The sequence below is a fragment of the Bufo bufo genome, chromosome 4, assembly GCF_905171765.1.
Source record: "Bufo bufo chromosome 4, aBufBuf1.1, whole genome shotgun sequence".
NCBI classification, from domain to species: Eukaryota; Metazoa; Chordata; class Amphibia; order Anura; family Bufonidae; genus Bufo; species Bufo bufo.
In genome coordinates this window covers 435289410-435314107 of record NC_053392.1, presented here as the reverse complement: position 1 = coordinate 435314107, position 24698 = coordinate 435289410, and the positions used below count along the sequence as shown (strand labels likewise).

The 24698-nt window shown below is 43.6% G+C and overlaps 1 protein-coding gene across 3 annotated transcripts in view; it reads left to right on the top strand.

Annotated features, from left to right (window-relative positions):
- ZDHHC14 (zinc finger DHHC-type palmitoyltransferase 14) overlaps window positions 1–24698 on the top strand; it is a 208421-nt gene that overhangs the window by 111768 nt on the left and 71955 nt on the right. For all 3 annotated transcript variants that reach the window (XM_040429368.1, XM_040429367.1, XM_040429366.1), the window contains exons 3-5: window positions 8893–9053; window positions 11373–11531; window positions 21194–21331. In XM_040429368.1, the coding sequence (XP_040285302.1) occupies window positions 8893–9053; window positions 11373–11531; window positions 21194–21331 (458 nt within the window). The remainder of the gene's footprint in view (window positions 1–8892; window positions 9054–11372; window positions 11532–21193; window positions 21332–24698) is intronic.

The following is a 24698-nucleotide window of genomic DNA, read 5'->3' as shown; positions in this document are numbered from 1 at the left end:
ATAAAGACCTATGTAGTAGTTGAAGTTAGCTGCCACGTGCCCCCACCTGCAAAAAAAAAAAATGTTTTAATTTTATAACTATTAGCCTCCTTACGGGCTAGAACCCTTGTCATATTCACCCTAATAGAGCTCCATTAGGGTGAATAGGATTTCATACTCTCCCTGCTGCCCTGTGCTTTGTGCACACAGCAGCAGGGAGTTCCCCTTGGCAGCCAGGGCTTCAGCACCGTCCTGGCTGCCATGGTAACCGATCGGAGCCCCGCGATTACACTGCTGGGGCTCCAATCAGAAGCGGCCACTGCACCACCAATGCGTGAGGAGGGGGGACCCTGGGGCCACTGTCACCAATGATTTAATCATGTGGAGGGGGGGGCGCAATTAATATAATACTTAGAAGAGGGGGAGGAGCGGTGGCCACTGCACCACCAATAACTATAGTTAATGCCTTAATACAAATGTAGCCTGCGTGTGCCTGCCATATCCCATACCCGGCCTCTATGACTGCGTGCTGCAATCCGCCGCAATGAACCTGAGGGGTTAATTGCGGAGGATTGCAGCGCACAGTCAGAGGCCGGGTATGGGATATGGCTTGCACACGCAAGCTACGATTGTATTCAGGAATTAATTGGTGGCGCAGTGGCCACAGTCCCTCCTCTCCTACTCCGTTCTCATTGGTGGTCAGCGGCAGCTGCACACAGTGGGGAGGGAGAAACATCCACACAAATGGAAGTCCACATGGGCACTTCAAAACGTATTTGACATCATTGCTGTCACAGGTAAAAAAAACAAAAAACGTATGGGGATATGTTCCCCAGATCGTGGGTGAGTGAGGAAAGAGCCCTTAATAATGCTAGAGCAGTGTATACATCCAAGGCAGGGAAAAGTTCCCTGTCTCGGGGGGTGGCAAGAACTTTTTGTTTCAAGTCCCTCTGATCACTGCCTATGTCAGCTTTACCAATCTTATCGCGGACATTCTCCGCTCTTTTGTAACATATCATAGGTCGACTCTGGAATTCTTCAATTGTAGGGTAAGATTCACTTACAAAGTGCCAAATGTTTATTTATTACCGCTCTGATTTTTATGTACCTATGGATGTATAAATGGCTTCTTTTAGGTTTTTTTCAGCTGTATGTGGGTTTCTGTCCCTTTGTTCCTGTAACAGATGTGGGGGATATCCCCTTTCTCTGAATTTAGCAGACATTTCATTTAATCTGATTTCACACTGTTCAGGAGCATCCACAATATGTCTCACCCGCTGGTATTGGGAATATGGTAACGATCTCTTTGTGGTGATAGGGTGATTGCTGGTATAAAAAAGTATACTATTGCAGTCAGTATCCTTAATGTACAGATCAGTGTCAACCTTGTTGCCTTAACCCCTAATTACCCACGTGTCAAGAAAGGAGATCCGATCTCTATCGTAAACTGCCACACGGAATTAATAGAATCTGTGAATTGCAACAGGGTTCGAACGTCACACGCAGAATAAATCGATGCCAAAAAATACAATATTGTGTATATATAATGGATTGGAGTAAATAAAATCCTGTTCAAACTGTGCCAATTTATTTACTCCAGTTACAAAAGAGCAGAGAATGTCCGCGATAAGATTTTTTATTCCCCCCCCCCCACTTTGTTTATTAAACATTTTTCACTTTTCATATATCAACATATGTAATAAAAGAGAAAAGAAAAACTTTTACAGACATCATGTCTTTGGTATTGCATCTAAAATACAGAACATATCAGCAGCCATATAATATAGACAAAACCAATCAATATTCCATTTAGAGAAAGAAAAAATAAATAACAAAGTAAAAAGAAAAGGGGGAAAACAAAGAAGGGTAAAAGGGGGGGGGGGGGGGGCAGGAAGGTGGTTAACCCAGAAATCTATCCTTTATTACAAGTGCAGCTCCTCGTGGTGGGTATCCCAGCGGGACCAGATCTGCAGAAATTTGTCTACAGTTCTTTGAGATACGGCTGTATAATATTCTAATGAGCGAATCTCCTGGTTTATGGGAGTAATAATCCGTCCTAGACAAGGGAGTGGTTCTTTTCCAAAAGAGGGCAATCAAACCTTTTGCGGCAGTGAGAAGATGCAAGAGCAGCCTGGAGACGTGACCTCCCATATCCCTAGGTGGGACATTCAATAGGTATGTAAGGGGGTCCAACCTCACTGAACGGCCCAAAATGTCCTGCAGCACAGAAGCTACTATCCTCCAGAAGGGCACAACTAAGGGGCACGTCCAGAATATATGGTATATGGAAGAACCATTGGTTGAGCATCTCCAACAGACATTAGGGATACCTGTTTAAGGTATGTAGCACCTCTGGGGTATGGTACCAGCGCATGAGTAATTTCAGTTGAGTTTCTTTAATGCGATAAGATTGGTAAAGCTGACATAGGCAGTGATAAGAGGGACTTGAAACAAAAAGTTCTTGCCACCCCGAGACAGGGAACTTTTCCCTGCCTTGGATGTATACACTGCTCTAGCATTATTAAGGGCTCTTTCCTCACTCACCCACGATCTAGGGAACATATCCCCATACGTTTTTTGTTTACCTGTGACAGCAATGATGTCATATATGTTTTGAAGTGCCCATGTGGACTTCTATATGTAGGAGAAACATCCACACAAATGGAAGACCGGTTTAGTAAACACAAATCCAATGCTGTTACCGGTACCGCATCATTTCCATCATCAGAGACCTAACATAGCACAATTGTGATTTCAAATTATTGAAGGTGTAGCACAGCCGAGACGAGGAGGAGACAGGAATCGTTAACTCATGAGACGAGAGTCCTATTGGATCTATCTGCTCCAAACAGTTAATAACCCCATATGCTACCATTGGCCTTAAAACGGACGTGTGACAGCCATTAAAAAAAATTCCATCACATGTCCGTTTTTTTTCCTGTGCCTGTAGGCTAAATTTCTTTAGCAAGCCATTAAATAAAAAATTTCAGAACGTTGGGCTATAAGGTTTGATCCTTAGAACTGGCTTCAGTTGACCTGTGGTTGGTTTCTTGAAGTACTAAGCTTACGTCCCAGATGTTCATGTGTGATGTGATAGTATCACGTGTCACCATGGGCTCTGCTGCTGTATCAGGAGAATGATTCTATAGACAAGGGATCAGCAACCTCCGGCACTCCAGCTGTTCTGAAGCTACAACTCCCAGAATCTAAGTGTGCATGCTGGGAGTTGTAGTTTTGCAGCAGCTGGCATGCCGGATGTTGCTGATCTCTGCTATATATGTGTGGGTATCGGTGACTACTGGCATGTAGCTTGGTGGCCCAGGTCACTGCATTTTGTAGGTAAGACTTTGCATTTTGTATTGGTGACCACGAATATACTGTATTATCCTATTCATCACAATGATAGACACAAAGCAATTACTATACAAATGCACAAATTATGTGATGTTAAAACTTGTTGGATGATTGTTTTACGAAATGAGAACAGTTTGTGCGTTCCGTAGCAATAACGTTTTCTACTATTTACTGCATTGTGTGTGTAAACCAAAAGTCTTCAAGGACCATGCAAAACTGAGACTAAAATAAGGCACACTTGTAGTTCTTATTGTAAATTTATTTCTTAGGAATAAGAATACTTCTTGGCAACAGGGGGTCACATATGTGCAGTTTACAACTAATCATATAAAGAGGACCTTTCATGGGTCCAGACATTATAAACTAAGTATCAGGATACGTAGGGCATAGTGCAGGGGTCTAACTGCACTTACTATTTTTTCTGGGTGCAGCTCCGTTCGCCTGCTGTGGCCCCCGTTGTATTCTCCCGCCTGGTATGCTAATTTTAGCATCGGTACAGGGAGGAGGAGACTGCCCTGTTTCTCAATGGGTGTCTCCCTACTCCCTGGCAGCGCTGTCCAATCACAGCGGAGAGCTTGACAGGCAGGGAGAAAAAAGAAAAACTCACCTTCTCCCTGGCTTGACGGTGGCAGTTCCGATCGGACCCCCAGCAGTGTAAGCCTGGGGCTCCGATCGGTTACCATGGCAGCCAGGATGCTACGGAAGCCCTGGCTGCCATAGTCGGCTCCCTGCTGCTATGTGCACAAAGCACAGAGCAGCAGGGAGAGTGTAGAGATCTATCAGGGTGAATAGGACAAGGGATGAATGATCCCAGGTTCTAGCCCCTAAGGGGGGAAATGGTTATTAAATAAAAAGTAAAAAAAATAATAATAATAATTTAAATTAAAAAAACAAACAAACACCAAAATATTAAGTTTAAATCACCCCCTTGCCCAATTTTACATATAAAATATATAAACAATACACTAAATTACATGTCGCCACGTCCGAAAAAGTGCGAACTTTTAAATATTTTAATAGTATCTCCATTTTTTATTTTTTTTTTGCCATCTGGTCCCGACAAAAATTAGATTAGCACTGTTCTATTATGGTCCAGACGTTCCATAAAATCTGGAATGCATGTGGCTTTTTTGGTGATATAATTTTCTCACGTGGTATCAAGTATCGCAATACTTTTTTCTGGTACCGAAATCGAGTCAAAATTTTGGTATCGTGACAACCCTAGGTAAGACGTGTGCTTTTTTTTAAAAATAAAATATATATATATATATATTTATTTATATATTTATTTATTTATTTTTTTCCCTTAATCTTGCCGTAATTATGTATTTTAAATTTGGCGACTAAAAATTTAAATTTGGCACCAAAATTTTTCAGGTTAGGAGCCAATGGCTCCTTGAATTTATTTTTTTTTTTTTTTTTAAGTCGGGAGCCCTGCATATTATGTGTCCAGATAACCTGTCAATATCAAACACAAGTTGTGTTTTTTTTCTCCTTTCTTTAGGCTGGTAATTACACTAGCAGATGAGTCAAGCCATTGTCGGAAGATCGCTTGCTCGTCAGTGGAGGAGACTGTTGCTATTACATGCAGCCTTCTCCTTCACAGTATGGAGAGGAGCAGATCACAAATGCCATTGCTCATCTCCATACAGACTTGTTTGCCGGCAGCAGATATTTATTACGCAGCATGATCTGCTGCTGCAAACAATGATTTTTTAAGCCTGCTGAAGGATTGTTTGAGGCCACTACCAGGCCACAATGGGGGACATTGCGGGTGACCCTGGGGAAGCTCGTCCCCGTCGCAGCCTGCTATTGGCTGGTACTGATATTGAGCACCCTGCTGTATCTGCCGTCATCACTGAAAGCACTGACCCCAGCAGATTAACACCTCAGCATTGTGGGGGAGTGAGCTCCCTCTCCAACTCAATTTGTGCCGCACAATGCGATTGTGTGGTGCAGACTGTTGCCATGGCACCTGGATTTCTTACAAAGGCCTCTCGGCCTGCCATGTATGGAAGCCCATGAGGTCCAGCACCCCTGCCAGGTCTGATAGGCAGCTGTCAATGGGAAACAGACAGCTTCAATGCAGTATAATACAGCATGAGACAAAGAATATTTGTGGTCTAGTGAGTCCGGTCAGCAAGACCACTAGACCAAGAATATTCTTTTCTCAATTGAGTGATGATGGGTACAGTTAGATTTTACTCTAGTTAGTAAACCCCATCACCAGACAGGAATATGTAGTCGGCTCCAGACAGTCTTTTAAACCTCTAGGGATAGTCGATTGGCATCTTTCTCTACCCAGTATAGTGCAGTAGTCAGTCATTAAGCAGTTCTTGCCTTTTTTTATACCAAGAGGCATGCCATTGTGTAGCAGAATATCAGTGGGCAACATCTTATCACGTAGCTTATCCAGAAGTCGCTCTAAGGCCCTATGTATATGACGGTTTCTGTTTTGGGCACCTCAAAATACCAGTGTGGTGTTGCATCCACGTTTTTGCGTAAACTTTGACTTAAGAGTCCGCATTTTGCAGACAAGTATAGGACATGTACTATCTTTTTGCTGAACTGACATATTGATGCGTAAAGCACACAGATCATCAGTATGGTTTCCATAATTATATCTGTTTCACAAAAAGACAGACTGGGGGTCATTTATCAAACTGGTGTAAAGTAGAACTGGCTTAGTTGCCCATAGAAACCAATCAGATTCCACCTTTCACTTTCCAAAGGAGCTGTCAAAAATGAAAGGTGGAATCTGGTTGTTGTTGGCAACTATACCAGTTCTACTCTACACCTGTGTGATAAATGACCCCATATGTCTGCAAATGCACACCATGGACCCATTGAAAAGCATGGACTTGCGGACTAAAGGATATACATTGCTGCGTTGTAATGGTAGCTACTGGTGCAGCATGCTAAGATATACGTGAATGCATGCTCAAATCACTACTTTTTCTTCCACCGAACATTCCTATCAGATCAAACCACATATTAATTGTAATAACCCATGTCATTTACAAGATAATGTGCTTGTAATCTACAATATGTGGGCTGCACTTCTCGCCCCCTGGAGAAATAAATTGGTGTACGTATTGTAGGAGCCCATTCAGACCTTAACAATTCCAGCTCCCCCTCCACAAGCAGTTCCCAGCATTTTAAACCTAAACATGATGGTCACACAAGGTATCTTATACTAATGGCAACAGAGCTTGTACGGAAACCAACAAGCGGAGGAGATTGGAGGAAACGCCTACTTGAGGTGGGTTCACATGGTTAGAATCCATAAGACGGAAGCCTTTAAGAGGGGCAGTGTGACTGACAGATCTGTCCTGGTTTCCACTATGCAGGAGTCCAGGCCTGCATAACGGAAACCAGGACAGATTGGTTATGCTGCCCATAGACTTTTGTTATGACTGAATGCAAAACGGAAGCCTTTAAGAGGCATTCCATTTTGCCTTCCGTCATAATAGAAGTCTATGGGCAATCTTATTGGATCAGTCTGGTTTCCGTTATGCAGACAAAAAGTCCTGTTGACAGGACTTTGTTTTCCGTCTTGCATAATGGGAACCAGACGCATCCGTTATGATTCCTATAGACCAGGCATGCTCAACCTGCGGACCTCCAGCTGTTGCAAAACTACAACTCCCACCATGCCCTGATGTAGGCTGATAGCTGTAAGCTGTTCAGGCATGCTGGGAGTTGTAGTTTTGCAACAGCTGGAGGGCCCCAGGTTGAGCATGCCTGCTATAGACTTCTGTTATGACGGATCAAAATGGAATGCCTCTTAAAGGCTTCAGTTTTTACTTCCGTCTTATGGATTCCGTTATTTGCCGTTATAATGGAAAACAAAAACTGAATCCATAACGGTGATGTGAACCCGCCCTTAAAGGGGTATTCTGGTTGTTTGAAGTTGTCCTTATATCCTGTTAGATCAGTGGGGGTCTTACTGCTGGGACCCCCACAATCACAAAAAGGGGGGCACATGCACGTTCATTCGTTTCTGTGGGAGTTCCGGAAATAACAGAGTAGAACGCTGGTTATGCCACTTGGTCTCCGTCTTGGGTCAGATCTGCTGTATTGTTACTGACTTTTCTGTGTGGTCCTGCTTGTGTTCTACCTAATGCAATAGTCACCTAAATTGCAGTTTTTGCTCTGCTTACATTGGCGGTTCCTTCGCCCACATGATGGAGTATCTGGTATTGGGAGTCTATTTATATCTGAAGGCATTTGGCTGAAGTCCATGCCATTATTAAAGGGCATCTGTCAGGCAGATTTGTACCAATGAAACTGGCTGACCTGTTACATTTACACTTGGCAGCTGAAGGCATCTGTGTTGGTCCCATGTTCATATGTGTCCATATTACTGAGAAAAATGAAGTTTTAATGTATGCAAAAAAGCCTCTAGGAGCAATGGGGGCGTTGTCATTACACCTAGAGGCTCTGCTCTCTGCAGCTACTGCCGTGGCCTCTGCACTGTGATTGAATTTAGCCAGGTGTGATCACCTTTTCGCTGCCTGTCCCTTTCAAAGTGCAGAGGGGGTGATAGTTACAGAGAGAGCTGAGCCTTTAGGAGTATTGTCAACGCCCCCCATTGCTCCTAGAGGCTCATTTGCATATATTTAAACATCTCTACGATGTGGGCACATATGAACATGGAACCAACACAGATGCCTTCAGCTGCCAAGTGCACATGGTACAGGTCAGTCTGTTTCATAGGTACAAACCTGCTGACAGATGCCCTTTAAGGACTTATTTGGAGTTTGAAATATGCAAGAGATTTCTGGATGTGCGCAGCATGTTTCTAGCTTTAAATTTTCTAATAAAGCTTCAATGATTTAACTTTTTGCTACAAGCAGAAAAAATATATATATTTACGTCCACAATGGCCATGTGACTAATGAAATTACAGGAGCACCTCTTCAAACAGTTGATCATCCGTGCTTCCACTCTCGTCTGTCTTTTCTGTATCTGTCTGTCATCATAAGTACAGTATGAGATATTTCAGTTTTTTGGTCTCGACAATCCTGGTACAGATGGTCTTGTCTCGTGATATCTCAGCTTTGGAAGAATACATAGTTAAGAGGGCAGAAAATTTTAATATTTTGCTAATCTAAGGGTACATTCACACTAGCGTTAGAAGAATCCAGCAGGCAGTTCCGTTGCCGGAACTGCCTGCCGAATCTGGAAGTCCGTATGCAAACAGATATCATTTCTTTCCTTATGCGTCTCTTGTCAAACCCGGAAAAACAGATTTCTTTTTCACTGATTTTAAAGGTCTGCGCATGCGCAGACCGGGAAACCAGATCAGTTTTTCTGGAACACTTGGTACCGGATCCGGCAAGTGTTCCGGAATTTTGGCCAGAGAAAATAACTGAAGACATCCTGATGCATACTGAACCTTTCCATTCAGAATGCATTGGGACAAAACTGAAGCGTTTTTTTCCCCCCGGTATTGAGCCCCTATGACGGAACTCGATACCGGAAAACTTTTAACGCTAGTGTGAAAGTAGCCTAATTTGAGGAAATACTTTACCTGACTGTTGTCTTTCTTTACAGTTGTCCTTATTTAGCAGTGAAGATTACTCCTGCAATTCCTGTAATAGGCGGAATCCTTGTCTTCTTTGTGATGGGGACGTTACTGCGGACAAGTTTTAGTGATCCAGGTGTCCTTCCACGTGCCACTCCAGATGAAGCAGCAGATTTGGAAAGACAAATAGGTGATTTAAGATGAGTGTTACAAGTAGACATCCTCCATGGATTAGAAAATAAGCTGAAGGATTTATATAAAATGTAAAAAAAAAAAATAGTACGTTTTTAAATCCTTTGTCAGAGTCCATTGTTGAATTACACACTTTAAGTTGCCATTTGTGCAGTCTGTGGATACGTCTTGTGTGATAGTCTGTTCGACACCGGCTGTTTGACTTAATATTGTTGCACAGCTGGTCAAAAAGGGGGCAATTTTTACATCTAAAATCAAGTTTCTTGATAAATAACCCCCATGGTGTCAGACTATGGCAACACTAAATAAGTCTGGTATTGCCATAATCTTACCTGAACAATGAAGTTAATGTCATTCTTAGGGTACTTTCACACTTGCATTGTTTGATTCCGGCAGGCAGTTCTGTTGCAAACTGTATGCAAACGCATGTAATTTTTTCAGACTGATCAGGCATTTTTCAGACTGATCAGGTTCCTGGTCAGTCTGAAAAATGCCTGATCAGTCAGAAAAATGCATTGCAATGCCGGATCTGTTTTTACGGTGTCATCAGGCAAAACGGTTCCGGTATTTTTATTTATTTATTCTCATTTTTAAAGGTCTGCGTATGCGCAGACTGGAAGGATTGATCCGGCACTAATACATTCCTACATTCAGGCAAGTCTTCAGTTTTTTTCGCTGGAGATAAAACCGTAGCATGCTACGGTTTTCTCTTTTGCCTGATCAGTCAAAAGGACTGAACTGAAGACATCCTGATGCATCCTGAACAGATTACTCTCCATTCAGAATGCATGGGGATATGCCCGAGTTCTTTTCCGGTATAGAGCCCCTGTGACGGAACTCTATGCCGGATAAGAAAAATGCTAATGTGAAAGTAGCCTTACCGCCAGCGCTGTGGAGTCGGAGTCTGAGTCGAGGAGTCTGAGTCGGGGGAAATTTTGGGTACCTGGAGTCGGAGTCGGCAAACAATGCACCGACTTAGACTCCGACTCCTACTCCTACTAAATTTAGATTGGAATAAAAAAAAAAAGCAGGTTTAAATGTCCCAATTCACAAAAAGTTATAATTAATGACTTCTCTACTGTAAGAATAAAGACCAATGCATGCAGTGCCTCACGTAACCGCAAAACTAACACGTTAAGTGACCGTGAAGAAGCATGCTTTTCATGTGCTTCACTATATGGCACGCAACGCACAATTAGGAGCTGCAATACTTATACTTTCCATAGTGTTGTGTTCTGCTTTTACAGGGAACGCAGCGTCCATGTGTAACCTAGCCTCTCACTGATAAGGGATTAAAAAAATATGTTTTTTGCAGGACTAGAGAGTGAGACACTTGTATAAGTGAAGGGAATGGAGGGCCAATAGTTCAAGACTGAAGCTGTAAACCATTGGAAAAACTGCTGTCATTTAGCTAAGGCTATAAAAACTTGTAAACTCTGATTGTTAGCTTAAACTTTAAACATGACTATGGGATTCTCCTAGGAAAATCATGTTTTAGAATAAATGCCCCTTCCTGGATCCTCCCACTGCCCTATCTTCAGCAGAAGATCAGCACACAAAGGAGAAAGCAGCTTCCCAGCCAGTAGTCCTGTGGTAGGTTGCGTTTCTTTCCCTCAAGGAATGTATAAAATACATTCGCATATTAATACAGAGAAGTCGGGGAGTCAGAGTCGGAAGTACATAAAACTGAGGAGTCTGAGTCAGAATATTTATCTACCGACTCCACAGCCCTGCTTACCGCACAGTGAATGCTGTAAAAAAAAAATCGCAAAGAATTGCCTTTTTTCGCCATTGCCACCCCACAATTTTATTTTGCATGTTTCTCAATACGTTTTAATGGAATCATTTAATTGTTTAGGAAGTAACTCGTCCCGCAGAAAAAGAAGCCCTCTTATGACCATAACAAATCCACATTTCAATTTTTACATTGAAATTAGAGTAGTTCAGAAATCTGCATCTAAATCCGCAAAACAGAATAGTTTGTGACAAATTTTATTTTATTTTTTTGCAGATCCGCAATTTGCGGACCGTAAAACATATACGGTTGTATGAATCTAGCCTAACATTTGTTTGCTGATTATCGCGCAAATATGACAACTGTCATAGTATTATGCAATGGACAACGCCACATTTTTACTTGCATTTTTCATTATTTTCTTAATTACAATAGGTAAGATCTAGAGGAAGAAGATTTATCTTTAGTTATGTTTTGATTGTTCATCTGGCCCAAACGCCTCCAGTTCCCTGTAGAAATATGGACATTTTCTTTGGTTTTCTTGTTTCACTGTATTGACCTCTTTCTTTCCCTCATTCATAGATGTTGCAAATGGGTCAACGTCAGGTGGATATCGACCACCCCCCAGAACGAAAGAAGTTGTTATAAATGGACAAACTGTGAAACTGAAATATTGTTTTACCTGCAAAATCTTCCGCCCACCTCGTGCCTCACACTGCAGTTTATGTGACAATTGTGTTGGTGAGTAGAAGTAGAAAAATGTTAGCACAGAGCAGCTCCAGTCAGAAAGCCATCTTTCTGTGTATGTGCACCACATCTTCCCCTAGGCCGCTTTCATCCGCAGCATGTCCAAAGTTTTGTGCGGATTTGTTTCCAAATACGCACATTACAGTCTGTGCAGTGCATGAATAATGAAGGAAGAAATACGCATGTAAATCCTGAAGCAATCCTGATGACAATACTGATGGTATATCCTCTAGATCCTGAGCCAGAATACTGACTGATTTTAATACGCTCGTCTGAAAGCGGCCATATACCAGAATGACAAAACCACACACCTGACAGCACTGGTGGGCTATACAACCATGTTAAAAAAGCAGTCCCATTCAAGTTTCCATGAAGCGTATAAGTAGCACGGCTACTCAGTAAAATTCATCCAGTTGGGTTAAGGAGGAAGAGAGGCTCCAGTAGGACAGATTTTTACCTTTTTAGCTTGTTTGACCAAAAGGTAAATCTACATACGTACAAATAAAGAGATTTTTATTTTCAGTGGCAGTGCTTCCGTGGGGTTTCATCCCGTACTTCCGTTCCGCAAAAAGCTAGAACATGTCCTATATTTTTGCGTAACGGCAGGATCGCGGACCCATTAAAGTGAATGGGTCCGCGATCCGCTGCAGCTGCCCCACGGTCGGTGTTCGTGCATTCGCGGGCCGCAGCACAGCCACGGGGTGCACACATTCGTGTGCAGGTGGCCTAAATGGGGTTATGCAGGGGTTTTATATTGGTGCGCTATCCTCAGGATAGGTCATAAAATCTGATCGACAGGGTCTGACACCCATCACCCCCGCCGATCGAAGAGGAGGCAGCGCTCCACACGAGTATTACTTCCTCTTTAGGCCTCTTTCAGACGGGCGTTGCGGGAAAATGTGTGGGTGCGTTACGGGAACACCCGCGATTTTTCCGCGCGAGTGCAAAACATTGTAATGCGTTTTGCACTTGCGTGAGAAAAATCACGCATGTTTGGTACCCGAACTTCTTCACAGAAGTTCGGGCTTGGGATCGGTGTTCTGTAGATTGTATTATTTTCCCTTATAACATGGTTATAAGGGAAAATAATAGCATTCTGAATACAGAATGCATAGTAAAATAGCGCTGGAAGGGTTAAAAAATAAATAATGGAACTCTCCTTAATCCACTTGCTCGCGCAGCCCGGCATCTCCTTCTGTCTCCTTTGCTGAACAGGACCTGTGGTGACGTCACTCCGGTCATCACGTGATCCATCACGTGGGTAAAACATCATGTGATGACCGGAGTGACGTCACCAAAGGTCCTGTTCAGCAAAGGAGACAGAAGGAGATGCCGGGCTGCACGAGCAAGTGGATTAAGGTGAGTTACAGGTTTTTTTTGTTTTTTTTTTAACCCCTCCAGCGCTATTGTACTATGCATTCTGTATTCAGAATGCTATTATTTTCCCTTTATAACCATGTTATAAGGGAAAATAATCCTGATCGGGTCTCCATCCCGATCATCTCCTAGCAACCGTGCGTGAAAATCGCACCGCATCCGCACTTGCTTGCGGATGCTTGCGATTTTCACGCAACCCCATTCACTTCTATGGGGCCTGCGTTGCGTGAAAAACGCAGAATATAGAGCATGCTGCGATTTTCACGCAACGCACAAGTGATGCGTGAAAATCACCGCTCATGTGAACCGCCCCATAGAAATGAATGGGTCGGTGTTCAGTGCAGGTGCAATGCGTTCAACTCACGCATCGCATCTGCGCGGAATACTCGCCCGTGTGAAAGGGGCCTTACTCTGCGTGTTTCAAAAGCCTCGGTGGTGCAGTGTAATTGCAGTCATTTGCTTGCTGCAAGGTAAACTGTGATCAGCGGTTAGGCCTCATGCACACGGCCGTTGTTTGGGTCCGCATCCGAGCCGCCGTTTTGGCAGCTCGGATGCGGACCCATTCTCTTTAATGGGGCCGCAAAAGATGCGGACAGCACTCCGTGTGCTGTCCGCATCCGTGGCTCCGGTCCGCGGCCCCGCAAAAAAAATATAACAAGTCCTATTCTTGTCCGCGCTTTGCGGACAAGAATAGGCATTCATATTGACGGCCGCCTGTTCCGTTCCGCAAATTGCGGAAGGCACATGGGCGGCTTCCGTTTTTTGCGGATCCACGGTTTGCGGACAGCAAAAAACGGCACGGCCGTGTGCATGTAGCCTTATGCACACTCCCTGTCACTTTTTAAAAGTGAGCAGAGATTTGGGTGGAGCATAACAGGAGTGGGCATGGCCTCACACATTCTGACAGATTTACTGCATTTACGCCAGATGTAAATTATGGCACTAATCTATGCCTGCTTTGCTGGTGCACAGACAACCCACAGATGTGCCAAATGTATTAAGTGCACCTCTAAAAGGGGTTGAACAGCCATATATTTTGGTGACCTGTCGTCGGGATAGGTAAACAATATTTCATTGGCAAGGGTCCAACACCTGACACCCCTGCCAATCATCTGTTTGAGGAGGCAATGCTCCATGCGAGCCCCATTTCCCTTCACACTGCGCCTTATCTCCTATGGAACGGCGACTTAGTGTAATTAGAAATATTTGCTTCATTCACTTGTATGGAGCAAGTACTTGTATTACCCTGCACTTATGAGACTGCAGTGTAATGAAGAGGAAGCAGTGCTTGCATGGAGCGCCACCTTCTCTTCAAACAGCTGATCGGCGGGAGTGCTGTGTGTCGCACCCCTGCTGATCAGATATTGATGACCTATCCTAAGGCCTCTTGCACACGACCGTTGTTGTGGTCCGTATCCGAGCCACAGTTTTTGCGGCTTGGATGCAGACCCATTCACTTCACTGGGGCCGCAAAAGATAACCTCTCCTATTCTTGTCCGTTTTGCGGACAAGAATAGGCAGGTATATCAATGGCTGTCCGTGCCGTTCCACAAATTGCGGAATGCACACTGACTCCATCCGTGTTTGCGGACCCGCAATTTGCGGACTGCGAAACACACAACGGTCGTGTGCATGAGGCCTAAGGATGTGATATATAGTTTGTAGTAGATAACCATGTACAGTTGCAAGAAAAAGTATGTGAACCCTTTGGAATGATATAGATTTCTGCACAAATTGGTCATAAAATGTGATCTGATCTTCATCAGTCACAACACAACAATAGACAATCACAGTCTGCTTAAACTAATAACACACACAGAATTAAATGTTACCATGTTTTTATTGAACACACAATGTAAACATTCACAGTGCAGGTGGAAAAAGTATGTGAACCCCTAGACTAATGACATTTGGAGTGAGGTATCATCCAACCGGAGTCCAATGAGATGAGATTGGAGGTGTTGGTTACAGCTGCCCTGCCCTATAAAAAACACACACCAGTTCTGGGTTTGCTTTTCACAAGAAGTATTGCCTGATGTGAATGATGCCTCACACAAAAAAGCTCTCAGAAGACCTACGATTAAGAATTGTTGAATTGCATAAAGTTGGAAAGGGTTATAAAAGTATCTCCAAAAGCCTTGCTGTTCATCAGTCCACGGTAAGACAAATTGTCTATAAATGGAGAAAGTTCAGCACTGCTGCTACTCTTCCTAGAAGTGGCCGTCCTGTAAAGATGACTGGAAAAGCACAGCGCAGACTGCTCAATGAGGTTTAGAAGAATCCTAGAGTGTCAGCTAAAGACTTACAAAAGCCTCTGGCATATGCTAACATCCCTGTTAGCGAATCTACGATACAAAAAAAAACTAAACAAGAATGGATTTAATGGGAGGATACCACAGAGGAAGCCACTGCTGTCCAAAAAAACATTGCTGCACGTTTATAGTTCGTACAAGAGCACCTGGATGTTCAACAGCAGTACTGGCAAAATATTCTGTGGACAGGTGAAACCAAAGTTGAGTTGTTTGGAAGAAACACACAACACTATGTGTGGAGAAAAAGAGACAAAGCACACAAACATCAAAACCTCATCCCAACTATGAAGTATGGTGGGGGGGCATCATGGTTTTGGGGCTGCTTTGCTGCGTCAGGGCCTGGACGGATTGCTATCATCGAAGGAAAAATGAATTCCCAAGTTTATCAACACATTTTGCAGGAGAACTTAATGCCATCTGTCCACCAGCTGAAGCTCAACAGAAGATGGGTGTTGCAATAGGACAACGACCCAAAGCAGAGAAGTAAATCAACAACAGAATGGCTTAAACAGAAGAAAATACGCCTTCTGGAGTGGCCCAGTCAGAGTCCTGATATGCTGAACTGAAACAGTTCTGTAAAGAGGAATGGTCAAGAATTACTCCTGACCGTTGTGCACATCTGATCTGCAACTACAGGAAACGTTTGGTTGAAGTTATTGCTGCCAAAGGAGGTTCAACCAGTTATTAAATCCAAGGGTTCACATACTTTTTCCACCTGCACTGTGAATGTTTTCATGGTGTGTTCAATAAAAACATGGTAACATTTAATTCTTTGTGTGTTATTAGTTTAAGCAGACTGTGATTGTCTATTGTTGTGACTTAGATGATCAGATTGCATTTTATGACCAATTTGTGCAGAAATCCATATAATTCCAAAGGGTTCACATACTTTTTCTTGCAACAGTATATCTCACAGCGCCGGCGCGGGATATCTGCAGCATAACAAGTTAGTACAAAGGCGGTCAGAGGGAAAGGATGGGCGGGCAGAGGGTAGGAAGGGGCGGGGGGATGCAATGAGAAGGCTGAGCAAGCAGGGCACCTAAGAGTAACGCCGCCCTGGGCACTTGCGAGCCCTCATTTGCATATCTTAGATCGTTTTTGAGGGTTCTATAAGTCCAGGATTGATGCCAGAGGTAACGTTTTTATTAACTGTAAGCATGCTAGGGAGCTGTGGGAAGGGTTAAAAAAGTGAAATGCTGGTGACAGACTCCCTTTAATAAGCCAGGTATACATCTGGAGCAAAGAGTAGAAAATCACAAATCATACTGTCGTCAGGACTTTGTCGAGTCGCCATTACAAGGATGGGTTGTATAATTATATAGTGTGATCACATTGTGTTCAGTACTCAAAATTATTAGTTACTATATCCTCCAAAATGACAAGAAAATGTGCATGTTCATTATTTCTGACATTTATGCTTTTTGAAATGTTTGAGTGTTAAACTACACTATAGATTTATATACTCGTTTTCTAAATGGTAAAAATTAAAAATGAACAAGAAAAAATGTAAAATAATGACATGGGTGGTGTGCACTGGTGGTCCATATTTCCAGTATTGGTGCCCTCGGTTGTCTTCTGCTGCGTCTGTTGGTATCACCACTGCAATCAGTAATTGGCTACAGTGGTTGCATGTCAGCACTGCATGTCATTGCAGCTAGAATGGAAACCTAGACCAGCAATGGACCACCGGGGCAGGGGGGGATTTTCGGGTGAGGAATATTTTTCATTATGTTGAAGGTAATCTGTCACCAGGAAAATCCCTGTTTTAAAGGGGTTATCCCATGACTAATCTAAAAAAAATTAAAATCAGTCATCACATAATACATGACAAACCTTTTATCTAACAAAGCTAGAACCAGCCCTGTATCTCACATGGATCCAGAGATTTCCCCATTCATTGTTCTAATTTATATCAAGCCGACAGCTCAAGGGGAGTGTCTTTTCTGCTGCAGCTCAGGGGGCGTGTCCATATTCTCCCTATCACAACTCGGGAAGCACCTGAGGGATGAAACTGAGCATGTGCGGCCTTTTCAGTGAGCCTGTCAAAGAAATAAGAAAAAAACAAACAGCAGGTGGTGCTATACAGATTAATTTTATTGAATAACTCAGTGGCTATGCTAAATTTTTAATTACATACAATTAAAGTATTCAGATCCAGTTGCTGGTCTGAAAACTGTAAAATATTTTTGGTGGGACAATCCCTTTTAAAGGGAATGTGCCGTCAAAAATACCTATTTAGGGCTACTTTCACACTAGTGTTTTTACTGGATCTGGCAGGGTTCAGCAAAAGTGCTTCAGTTACTGATAATACAACCATCTGCATCTGTTCTGAACGGATCCGGTTGTATTATCTTTAACATACCCAAGACAGATCAGTCATAAACTCAATTGAAAGTCAATGGGGGACGGATCCGCTTTCTATTGTCAGAGAAAAATGATTCGTCCCCATTGACTTGCATTGGGGGTTATGCCGGATCAGTCTTGCTCCGCAGCCCAGGATGGAGAGCAAACTAAAACATGTTGTGGTTTGCTCTCCAGTATGGGAACGCAACTAAACGGAACGGAATGCATTTTGGAGCATTCCGCTCTGTTCAGTTCAGTTTTGTCCCCATTGACCATGAATGGGGACAAAACTGAAGCGTTTTTCTCTGGTTTTGAGCCCCTATGACCGATCTCGATACCGTAAAACTAAGGGTACTTTCACACTTGCGGCAGAGGATTCTGGCAGGCAGTTCCGTCGCAGAAACCTGACATTTTAACAGGGGTGTGTAGACTTTTTATATCCACTGTATAAGGATGCGTGCCATTTTTTGGTTGCAACTGCCAGAGTAAATTGTAGGGGACGAACCCTTTAAACCAACTTTGCAGGGCTAGCTCAGCTAAATGTAATGATACCTTTCACTTAGTAATGCTTTTCTTTACACCGTAGAAAACATACTGTTAACGCATTATTCACGTGACCATATTTTTGCTCTGCATCTGATTATCATTTTTTGTGTATCAGATGAGGAGCCATTTATTTCAATTGGGTTGCAAAAGATTTGGACAATACATAGTGTCCGTCCAGAGGACCTCCCCCCCTCCCCAGTCTGCTGGTCTGTTTAGGCATTTAGAACATAGTGCGGGATCTGCGGAAGGGGAAAATGCAGGATGCCTATGGCCGATGTCCGTATTTTGTGGATCCGTGGTTTGCAGTCCTGTGAATGGGGCTTAATTCAAATGCAGGTGCACGGTTAAGGGTGAGTTCACACTTCGGTTATTTCCATCAGTGATTGTGAGACAAAACCAGTAGTGAAACCTACACAGAGATCAGGTATAATGGAAAGCTCTGCACCTGAACTGCGAACTCGGCATAAGTTCTCCAAGGTTGGGCCTAAGCTGCTCTGCGCGCACTTGCACCTTTGCCTTCCTTTACCAGTCCTCTTTCTCTCTTGGTTGACCAGGCCAGATTCCTGCATAGTCTCCTCTGGCCTGGTCAGCCATGGAGAGGGACAGGCTGGCAGAAGAGGCAAGGGTGCACAGTGTCATTGGTCCACCCTTGGTGCACTTAAAGGGTTTCTATCACCTCGTTTTGACATAATTAGCTATCAGACACTAGCGATCCGCTAGTGTCTGCTCTACCAAACAATGCTATTATTATACTACCTTTGTGTGCAGCCGTTTGCCTAAAAAAAACGAACTTTTATTGATATGCTAATGAGCCTCTAGGTGCTATGGGGGTGTCTTTTCAGCACCTAGAGGCTCTGTCTACTCACACAAAATGCCGCCCAGCGCGTCCCTCCAGCCCGCCCATCTCCTCTGGAATGCGATCCTCCCTCTGAGCCAGCAGATGAATTCTCGCGCCTTCGCCGTGCGCGTCTGTATTCGGCGCAGGCGCAGTGAATGTCTGACCGCTCCCTGCACAGACATCTCCACTGCTTGCTGCCAGGCGTCGTCTGTTCCTCGGAACACTCTGACGTCATCGGCGCAGTGGAGATGTCTGTGCAGGGAGCGGTCAGACATTCACTGCGCCTGCGCAGAATACAGACGCGCAGGCGCGAGAATTCGTCCGCTGGCTCAGAGGGAGGATCACATTCCAGAGGAGATGGGCGGGCTGGAGGGACGCGCTGGGCGGCATTTTGTGTGAGTAGACCGAGCCTCTAGGTGCTGAAAAGACGCCCCCATAGCACCTAGAGGCTCATTAGCATATCAATAAAAGTTCGTTTTTTTTAGGCAAACGGCTGCACACAAAGGTAGTATAATAGCACCTAGAGGCTCATTAGCATATCAATAAAAGTTCGTTTTTTAGGCAAACAGCTGCACACAAAGGTATTATAATAGCATTGTTTGGTAGAGCAGACACTAGCGGATCGCTAGTGTCTAATAGCTAATTATGTCAAAACGAGGTGATAGAAACCCTTTAACTGCTCATTTTGTATAGAGATTTCTGTCACCCCACAAAACTCATATTATTTTTTTTTGGATAGTTAGATTCCTCATAGCGCGATATAGGAGAATATAATAGTCTTACTTACTTTCATGCGGCCGATTCTTTATAAAACGAAGTTTTATAATATGTAAATGAGGGCTCTACCAGCAAGTAGGGCGTCTACTTGCTGGTAGCCGCAGCAGAAAACCGCCCCCTCGCCGTGTTGATTGACAGGGCCAGCCGTGATCTCCGCCGGCCGGCCGGCCCTGTCAGTATTTCAAAAATCACGCGCTTCTGGTCATTCGGCGCAGGCGCTCTGAGATGAGGAGGCTCGTCTCCTCAGCACTCCCTCAGTGCGCCTGCGCCGATGACATCACCGAAAGAGAAGACGTCATCGGCGCAGGCGCACTGAGGGAGTGCTGAGGAGACAAGCCTCCTCATCTCAGAGCGCCTGCGCCGAATGACCAGAGGCGCGCGATTTTTGAAATACTGACAGGGCCGGCCGGAGGAGGAGATCACGGCTGGCCCTGTCAATCAACGCGGCGAGGGGGCGGTTTTCTGCTGCGGCTACCAGCAAGTAGACCCCCTACTTGCTGGTAGAGCCCTCATTTACATATTATAAAACTTCGTTTTATAAAGAATCGGCCGCATGAAAGTAAGTAAGACTATTATATTCTCCTATATCGCGCTATGAGGAATCTAACTATCCAAAAAAAAAAGAGTTTTGTGGGGTGACAGAAACCCTTTAAAGGTACTGCAGAATGACGCAACAGATCACGAAGTGAAAGGTGTCCTTACAGTCAGATGACCTAGCTCTATGAGCCATTGCGCCTGTCTTCCCAGAACAGCATCGGCATGCTCATCTGGGGACCTGCATGTAAACATGAATTATTCCTATTAACCCATAGTGACAGACTCCCTTTAATTGTTTGATTACATTTCTTTTATTGTGTGTGGGTTTTTTTTGTTGCCCATTTTGTGTACGATGTGGTAAACCTGGCACTGCCATCCACCCCTTTTGTTTTTTTCTATTGATCTTTTGGAGTGATTGCCCTGTTTAGCCTTTATGCCTCTTTTTGGCACGTCACTAATTACAGAGCAGAATTATAAGCAATGGATGTAGCAAACATGGAATATAGTGTACATTTGTAATTGCCACATTCTATACTAATGGACCTTCAGTAACTTAATAGGCTTTTTCTAGGTAACACAACAAAACCTAAGGATACGCCATCAGTATTAGATTGGTGGGCGCTCCGATTCTCTGCACCCATGGCAATCAACTATTTGAAGAACCCTACAGCTGCAGCCTCATCGCGGTTTCATTGGTCCATACCCCAAATGCCATACACATAGTAGCGTCTGTTTGTGAGTTGGACTTCCACCAGTATGATATTGAGGGCCTATCCTAAGGACACGCCATCTGTGTTATCTCAGAAAACCCTTTTGAATACAAGCCGGTCATGATCACATTGGCATTCATGCACGTTAATTCAGTTATAAAACATTTTGATTAACCCTGTGCCATATATATCTTTTGTTTTTGCCTCTCATTTCAGAGCGCTTTGATCACCACTGTCCCTGGGTGGGAAACTGCGTGGGGAAAAGAAACTACAGATTTTTTTACATGTTCATTTTATCTCTGTCATTTCTGACAGTCTTTATATTTGCATTCGTTATCACGCACGTTATACTTCGTAAGTATGCAGGGGAAGCCAGGTTTTGGGTTTTTTCATCTTTCATCCTAATTTGTTAGTGGTTTTATTTATTTGCATGTGAAAAATTGCATGGAGTATTGGGAGCAGTTTTATGCTAAGGGCAGCATGGTTTCCAACTTATTATTCATTCCATAATTTAATCAGGCTTCTGAAAATGAAATTCCAATTTCCTTTTGTAAGGAAATGAACATGTATTGTATGGAGTTTGCTTCTTTAACTTGTTTCTTCTGATTGGTAGATTGTTTAACACTAGACTTGAGACAGCTGACCTACTTTTCCTAAAAGTACTGATGAATTTTTAATTCATCTTAATGTAGTCAACACCCACATAAAAAATGTATGTAATTTTCATTTTTTTTAGCCCAGTTTACTGAATTCTTCATAATTTTACTGTATGACTGAAAATCTTATGCATAATTTACTTCAGTGAAAAAAATTAAATAAAACCTTGGATAAATTAATACTTTACCAAAGAGATACTAACTAGTCTGCACATCACATTAAGGCCTCCTGCACACGACCGTATGGCTTTTTCAGTGTTTTGCGGTCCGTTTTTCACGGATCTGTTCCGTTTTTCCGTTTTGTTTTTCCGTATGGCATATACAGTATACAGTAATTACATAGATAAAATTGGCCTGGGCATAACATTTTCAATAGATGGTTCTGCAAAAAACGGAACGGATGCATTTCCGTATGTGTTCCGTTTTTTTGCGGACCCATTGACTTGAAAGGAGCCACGGAATGGGATTTGCGGGCAATAATAGGAAATGTTTTATCTTTGAACAGAAAAACAGAAATACAGAAACGGAATGCATACGGAGTACATTCAGTTTTTTTTGCGCAACCATTGAAATGAATGGTTCTGTATACGGAACGCAAAAAACGGCCAGTAAACGGGGAAATAAACCGGTTGTGTGCAGGAGGCCTTATACACATTAATCTGGCCCACAGGAGATCCCAGTTTTTGTTGCATAGGGTGTATCATACCCCAGTCCAAAAGGTGGCCTTGCATCCAGATGCAAAACGTCCTCTGTTTTGGGGGATATTCTGCTCTACTGCCTTTTTCAGGTAGTGTTTCATCGAGTGAACAGTTCACTATATTGATTCCCTAAGAACTCCATTAGTGGTAGTACTGAGTCATGTAGCAGATCTTCCTGTGTTGGAGGCCCAAAAATTGTCTATCAAACCTCCAAATTGTTAGTTCACAGCCAAGATATTGGGAATTAATGAACCATCTTAATGGCGTTATTAAAATAGAAAAGGGTATTTATTTTAAACGAGGTGCTATGAAGACATGTCTGTGGTTTCTATGGTTGCAACTCCAAACTTGCCTCCTCATCTTCTTTGGGATAGGTCTACAGTGTTTTCCATGTTTGCCTCTATCATGCGGTGAAAACTGAGATGGGGGGCTATAACCCTGTGATGGCTACAGTAGGGCTGGGCAATTTTGCCAATAATTATTTTTTTTCCAACTCTGTGGATGGTTTTCGATTTGAATCTCATTTTCCTTATTTTTGTTGATTAAACTAAAAAAATACCATGACAGTACTGAACCATTTACCAGGAGGAGCACTTGTAGAGTAGTGCTGGTACGTGTTACCAGCATCCCTTGACAGGTTATTGCTCACACCAACCAAAATGAAATTATTATTATATTTTTTTTTTCAGTACTGGGGATGGGTCATCAATAGTGGATCGGTGTGGGTCATGCATGGGACACTCCCACCAATCAACCTTTATCTGGAAGTTGATTGCACCAGATCCTGCATAGTGGATGGAAGTAGGGGCAGACTGGGAACTTAAAAGCCCTGGGAAAATCCCAAAAGTTGTAGGTCCAAACTGACAGAAGGCAGGGACAACACAAGTAGGTGGGCCAGCAATAAGATAATTCAGCCCATCACCACCCCCAGCAAAACCAAATACCATAGTGCAGCACAATATATTGCCCCAGCAAAACCAAATACTGCCCCCGCAATCCGTCCCCTAGGCACCATCTATCGGAGCTTGATGGGGAGGGGGGGCAGGTGGATACATACTTGTGCGGCTTTCTCCATTGTAGTTTATAGGAATCGAGAAACGCTCGGCTAAAACCACAGACATGTCCAGGCTCCTATTCTTGGGAATGCCAGTTAGTAGAATACGGGACCCCATTTTCTCAGCAGTCGAGGGGGGGGGCGGGGGCGGGGGTTAATAAGTGGGAACCCCCTATCAGATGTTTATGGAAAAATGTTGGGAATGCCTCTAGGTTTTAATGTGGTCCTATGGCCCTTGTACACAAGAAAAAGGTCTTCTGTCTATTGTAGGCAGTCCTGGACATTAGAACCAAATGATCCGGTTATGCCAATATGTAGTCACAATTATGGGTCACCTGGTCCTCGGCAACATACCAGGCACAGAATGGCGAGGTGGCACAGGGCACATGCAGAGAGCAGACCCTCCAGTGCCCTTATCTCATACACCATGGAGTGACAGCTTTTCGCATGTCTGTTATGGTGAAGCACTGCAGCAGCCACAAGAGGAGGAGCTATAACGGGAGTCTCCGCCCACCGGGGGTTTCTATCAATAGTGCTGATAGCGGATCATCCCAGGCCCCCTCCTGCAGTGTCAGGGGGAGTTATGCGTGCACATGTTCCTATACCTGTGCTCCCAGTTCTAGGCACTACAGCGCTCCCCTGTCTCCCTGGCTAAGCCCCCTGAAATGACAGCCAGTGGGAATGTCAGTCTCCAAGCAGATGGTCCTGAGAGCCATGTCTCTCTCATGCTGCTGCTGTCTCTCCCGCCTTTTGTCTGCACCTCCTCTCCAGCCCCTACTCTCCCTCCCAGCAGGGTCTTCACTAATCTTTATTCAGAAACAAGGCGGACTTATGAGGAGGCAGTGAGGCAAAAGACAGCGGGGTTGTGAAAATCAATTCGAGTCTGTTAAGAAACAGAATAGTCAAAAGCCTCAAAGGCTAATTAATCAAATGAATTTGATCGCCCAGTCCTAGGCTACAGCTGACTGGCCTTTAATAGGTTGTTACTTTTATGTGTATGCATCTTATTACTTGTATGGACACTCTTCCTCCTGGGGAGTGGGAGCCAAAGGGACTTCTTTTTGTATTGTATTATTTACTTGAAAATAAAATTATAAATGGTAAAAAAATATACTACTACTGCTTGTAAGAATAGAAAAAAAACTGCATCATGTGACTATTATATTTTGGCATTCGGCAGATTCTAGTTGAATGGATTAGTCAGTGGCTGAGGGACAGGCAACAGAGGGTTGTAGTCAATGGAGTATATTTAGACCAAGGTCTTGTTACCAGTGGGGTACCTCAGGGATCTGTTCTGGGACCCATATTGTTTA